Source organism: Cinclus cinclus, chromosome 6 (genome assembly GCF_963662255.1).
Source record: "Cinclus cinclus chromosome 6, bCinCin1.1, whole genome shotgun sequence".
NCBI classification, from domain to species: domain Eukaryota; kingdom Metazoa; phylum Chordata; class Aves; order Passeriformes; family Cinclidae; genus Cinclus; species Cinclus cinclus.
Window position 1 is genome coordinate 20,913,150 of NC_085051.1, and position 6,386 is coordinate 20,919,535.

General features: G+C 39.1%; 1 protein-coding gene across 1 annotated transcript; it reads right to left on the minus strand.

Moving 5' to 3' along the window:
- Positions 1 to 680: 680 nt before the first annotated feature.
- On the minus strand, positions 681 to 2,597 carry LRRC4C (leucine rich repeat containing 4C). Its single transcript, XM_062495299.1, has one exon. The coding sequence runs from the start codon at positions 2,595 to 2,597 to the stop codon at positions 681 to 683; it is 1,917 nt and encodes a 638-aa protein (XP_062351283.1).
- Positions 2,598 to 6,386: the final 3,789 nt, after the last annotated feature.

The window sequence follows — 6,386 nt, forward strand, 5'->3', positions numbered from 1 at the left end:
CCAATATTTTATTTATAATCTTAGTTTAGTGTTTGAACTACAAATTCTGGTTCTAGAATTGCTTAAAAGATCATGGGTTTTATAGGCTTCCACAAGTAAATTAATTTTTGGGTTTGTTTTTTTTTTCCATTTTTTTTCCATTTTTTTCACAGAATGGTGCTTTCGGTAAATACAGAGCAAATCATTACATGGAGAAAAAATAGGCTTACTTGTTTTTCTCACTTGCAAAGTTACTGTTATTACTCCATTCTCTGTTGAATAATTTCAAAAAGGGCATGAGAAAACAAAAGAAAAAAGAGAAAGTGACAAAATAGACCGAATCTCACCACTAGAATTCACCATAAAAATTCCCAAAGTGTAACAGAATTCTTACAAAAATTCCTAGATCAGTTCTTTTAGGGAATCAAGATCTCCTATGAAAAATATGGCAAATGGGAGGCAGAGTAGGTTGGGCAGGAAAACGGGAACAAGGAGGGTAAATAACTGCAGCAAAAACAGGTTCTGAGGAATACACATAATTTTGTCTGCTTTAGATCACAATAGAATTTTTAATAAATAAATTTCTTTTTCTTTGTAAAGACACTTTTGAAACAGTAGATTTAGCCCAGTCATTTGTGTCATTTGTTTTATAAACCATCTTTTGTTGTCCCCCCACCCCACCCCTTAATGTCCTAAATGTTTTAGATTTGAGTCTCTTGAACATTGTCTTTCGAGTTCATTCGGATCAATAACGGTTCATGCACTGAACTGTGTATTGAATTTATTGTGTTAACTGTTGTTGTGTGGTTGAAAGGAGATTTATATGAGTTATAGTGATTTAAGTGCTCATGCTCTATTGCTGGCATGGGCAAATGACTCTCTATGGGTGTGTCACCTGTAAGCTCATCATCCACATTAATGATCTCTACAGTCCGTGTTGGAGCATGATGGTTCTGCCGGTGATGCTGCTTCCTCATTTTGTAGAAAATTACCAGCATCACAGCAGCCATGAGAGTGATAGCCACAAAACAACCAATTATGATTTTGGTAGTCTTCATAACCTCATCTATTCCTGGGATCCCGTTGTTTGCGTCCGTCACAGGAATGGTGAACGTTTTTTCTGTTGATCTTGTGCTCTGTGGAGTGAGTGAGGTCGTCATGTTAATGATTTCCCAGTTGGTAACTGGTGTGGGCCCAACCTGCTCTGTGGTCTGTGCCTCATCCTGAGAAGGTTCCACAGTCTCTACCGTGACGGTTGAAAAGTACGTGTAACCGGGGTTATCCAGGGCAGTCACATTCAGCGTGGCAGAAGCCGTGGTATTCCCAACAGAGTTACTCACCATGCATGTGTACAAACCCGTGTCTTGCACAGTTACCTTTGTAAAATTTAATGTGCCATCACTGAGCACAGCAATCCGAACTCTGTACGCCCCATGCGTCATTACGGATCCATTTGGAGTAATCCAAGATACGGAGGTCAGGGAGGTCGATGCCCGGCATTTCATCTCTGCAGCCATGCCTTCTGTGACGTTGAGGTCTGCTGGTGGCTCCACTATGACTGGAGCATAACATGTGAAGTAATTCAGGTCCAGCTCACCAATGTACCTTCCTTTTAAACTGGGAGGCGTGTGGCAACGGGCACAGCATGCAGTATTGGAGGGTGCCTTGTCTTTAATCCACCAGCTGAGCCAAAGGATATCACAGTTGCAGTTCCAAGGATTGTGATGCAAGTGGATCCTTTCTAGGCGGAGTGGTGTGAACAGGTCATGAGGCAGTAGTGTTAGATTGTTGTGTGCCAGGTTGATCTCTACAAGTGACTGAAGGTTATCAAAAGCATTCCTTTCTATCACTTGAATCTGGGACTGTATCATCCACAATTTCTGAAGATGCATTAACCCTTGGAAAGAACCTGGCCGGATGGCAGTCAGGTGATTCCCAGAAAGATCTAACTCATCCAATTTTACAAGCGGAGTAAGGTTAGGAATCTCTCGAAGATTGCACATGGCAAGGTTCAAATACCTCAAGTTGGACAGACCTTCAAAGGCACCTTCTGAGATGTATGAAAGCCTTTTCAATTCCCCCAAATCCAACCTCCGGAGAGAAGGTATTCTGTTAAATGCATAAGAAGGGATGCTCTCAATGGGGTTGTTTCTCAACCACAGTTCCTTCAGTTTTGACAGGTATACAAAAGCCCCATTTGGGATAGTGGTCAGACGATTGTCAAAGAGTTCCAAAGTGTTGAGATTGGCCAGACCATTGAAAGCCCCTATTTCAATTGTTCTGATGTGATTCCTGCTGAGCTGCAGGATTTCTAGGTGCCTCAGATGCTTGAAGCTATTAACTTTAATGATTTGGATCTGGTTCTCATGGAGATTGAGTAGCCGGGTGTTGGTGGAGATGCCGTCTGGCACGTCTCTAAGATTTTTCCGCACACAAATCACTTTACTGAACTGGTTGCTGCAGGAGCAGACAGAAGGGCAAGTTTGAGCCCTCACTAGACCAGCCACCACAAGAAGCTGAAGAGCCAACAGCACCACAAGCAGGGGGTCAAATAGGGCCCTGTTAAACCTAGGACCTATCATTATCTGCTGTGGATGTAAGGTCATCTTGTTCAACATTCATAATTTATTTGGTGTTGGTCCTTCTGGAGTTTGAATCGTCTGAAAGAAAGGAAGAAAGGAGAAGGATAACATTAAATTAATCTCAAATAATTGTGTTCTCTTAAAAAAGGCTTCTCTAGTCCTTGCAGTCAACTCTACCAATTTCTTGAAATTTGATAGTGAGAACAGGTATAGAATTTCTAATAATATTTTTCTGTACAGATATGTGTATCAGCTGGAACTGGCAATGAGATAAGAAACAGCATTACAGTAGTTCTCCTACACATTCCAATGTACAATGTACGGAGGTGGATGGCAGATAAGAAGTTCAACCTCAATGAATACCTAAATAAAATATAACTCAGGGGAGAGTAAAAAGAAAGGACAAGCATGGCAAAAGGCAAAAGTTGGTAACACAGGAACCTACTAAAATAGGAATTATCAGAGTATTCAAGGTGTTAACCTTTTTTACACATTGCAAGACAAGATAATTGGAAAAGCAAGTGGAGGCTCCTGTCTGGTATCGGTAAAAATCTTTGTCTATACAAACATGATTCCTGAATCAGAGTTTAAGTAGAAGCAAGTCTGTAAAACTCAGTGTCATGCAGATGACAGGGCAAGATCTCATTAACAAATGTGTACTGAATGCAGAAATTAGAATAGCCATTTATTTAAATGCTGAAAAATATCCCCGTAGCTGCAGGGTTGGCAGTTTCACTGGCACCTTGAAAAAACTCTCAAAAAATTCTTATTGCAAAAGGAAAAAAGACCTTTAGACTACAAATGATCATTACCATTTATAAACTTCAGTACTGATTCATGTGTGGCAGTTTTCATAGTCCCCAGCCCTCAGTTCATTTTCAATCTGCTGCTCAATTCAAGTTCCTCTGTTGCTGAGATTAATGAAATTTCTTTTAAATCAGCCAAAAGTGAAGTCTTAGAAATTACAGCAAGCTTAAAGCATATTTATAACCAAGAGCACCCAGATGGATAGTACATATATATTCAGTAAAACAAAATACCATAAGGCAATGGTTTTATACTCCAGGCTCCAAATTTATTCATTTTGTGAAGAAAAGACCTTTCTTAAAAAAAAAAAAAATCCAGGAAAATATATTAACTTTCATCTCACAGCAATTCATTTAATGAAAGACTTTTTTTTCTAATTATATATTCAGACAATGTGTTTTTGAGAATTCAGCTCTGCATTTTTAAAAAACCTGTTATAAGGGTTCAGAGCTAGCAAGTGTTCTCATCTCATTTTTAATAATTTACTGCAGAGAAAGCCAATATAATGGTTAAAAAACTGTGAAGGGAACTAGAAAGTCTAGGCTGCAACTGTATGTTTGATCTCTCTGTATGTGCTATTTATAAACCATCATTCTTTTTATGAAAGATTCATGAAACTAATGTGTTTTGCAACCTTAAGCAAGTCACTCAACTTCTCTCTCTGCAGCTTGCACTTCCGTCCCATGGCTCTGGAGAACCCTGTGTCTGTAGTGTCAGATGTTACTGCTCCCACCCCTCCATCCCTTCCCTCTGCAAACAGCTGTATTCCTGAAATCAGCTTCATGGGTTTAGGATAATGCTCTGGACTAGATGAGGGGTGGTTGCTCTACACACCTTCCTTTTCACTGCGGGCTCACAAGGTCACTCTTAGCTCTTCAGAGGTGCTGAACAGGATGTATGGAGAAACACTCTAATCACTAAAATTCAAGTTCACTTGCAAAAGTCCAACTGTAGTAAAACTATCTTCAAAAAGCAGGTGAAAAGGCCAGAGTTCCCACCTTTCTTACACAGTTATGAAGAAAAACCTGTCGTTGTGGTTAAAAGAATTCTATTAGAACCTAATATCAATTGTAAGTTCCTTAGTTAAGATCTGTGACCCATGAATTTTGCTCCTGAATAGTAATTAACCATCATCTGTGATAGTTAGTGTGATTGCATTAGCATTTTTGTCACCTTTTTTTTTTTTTTTTGTGCAGTAATTTGTTTTTCCTTTCTCATTTTCAAAATTCTTCTAAAACTTTTACCCTAAGGACTTGGACTGAATAATGAATTCCATTAACAAGTAATAAAACAGACACAGAAACACAACAAACCAATTATTTTACCATTGCACTGGTGCAATGCTTTTGTCTTCATTGAAACTGGGATGAGAGCTCAGCCTGCTCTGTCTGCCTTCAGAGCTGCCAGTTATCCTTTTATACAAGGCTGGTGAGGCACAGGCAGCACATGGGACCTGCAGAGGTACAGGAATCTTCTTCTCAGACCAATTCACTACTAAAGGTCAGCCCAGGAGGATGTCATAGAGTTTCTCTACCTTTCTTTTTGTGACTGTCTGCTCTCAATCCTGTGTCCTGGATTCTCTGAAGGACCAGGAAAACTACAGCATTTGTAGAACCAAAACATGCAGAGAAATAAGAAAGGCCATGGGAGAGCAAGCACCCTCAACATCAAACTTCGTATGCTCCAAATCCCTTCAGCTGCTCTTTTCCAGCCTCCTTAAAGCTGATGATTCCAAGCCGTGCTGCAAGCACTCCAAGGCACTCTCCTCCTGTTACAATTACTTGAACTTGATGGCATCACCCAACACTTCCTTTACCTAGTTCTTCATCCAGACAATCTTTCCTTTTCATCACTACACATACGCTCCATGGGGGGAAAAAGAAATCATTTTACTTGAGCACATCATTACAACAAATAAATTATCCAGTTACAAGACTGAGCAGTAAATGTTGTCTAACCCAAACTAAAATGTTTCCATGTGTCAGTTGCAAAAAGATTTTTGAAAGGAATTATTTTATCTTCTTAAGATAAATCCCCTATATCCTTCCTGTTTTTGGTTATTGACTGAAACAATGAATCATTCACATAGAACAGCTTTTCCCTTATACTGAAGGCCAAAATTGCCTGTGGTTTTTACATTTACTGTTCTCTCTAGTCTTGTGCTAGGGATGTCTCAATCAAACATATGCCTCAGTACAACCATCTATCAAAGATCTCCAGGGAAATCTGACAGCATCACGTTTCTGCAAAATTCAAATCTGTGCATACTTCAAATACAAGTTTGGTTACTAATTGATAACTTCTCTTAGTATATAATTTTGAAGACATGATCACCATTTTGTGATATGCGAATGCAAAGTTCTAGATATGTTTTTAACCTGTACTGGTATGTTTGATCTTTCTGTGTGTAAGCCTTATCGTGTTTAAGAGATAAGTACAGAATATCTATATTGTCATCCCTCTGCAACATGTTCCAGGAGGCAGTGAGAGCAAATCTGAGCTTTTGCAGCTACCGTTTGATTAAACTTTGGATTTATTTATATTCTTGATTTTTCCCCTCTTCTTTGGCAATACAGGAAGCAAAATGCATTTTTTAGGACAAGACCAAACTAAGTGGACTTGGTGCTGTTAAGAGGAGCTGAGGGTACAAAAAAGTGACCATGACCAGAAAATATAATAGGCACTATCTTGCTAGTCCTCACTTGCAGCTAGTGAGCTTTGCATGAGGCTGACATATGGCAGTAAGATTCCTAGTGGCAGGAAGAATGTAGTAAAAAGATCCTTTCTTTTATACTGATGGTTTTCCAGAGCTCAGAGCTTAAATATTCAGGAAGTCTTCATGTAGGTATTTCATATCAGGGTAATTTAAAATCATAAATATCTTGGAAATACCCTGAAAAAAAAATTAGCTAGCACAAAAGCACAGTGGAAAATTAATTTAAAGCCTTGAAGGGTGTTATGGAAATATTTTAATGGGCTTTACATAAAGATCCATCTGGAGCTCTCTACTAGAGTAAT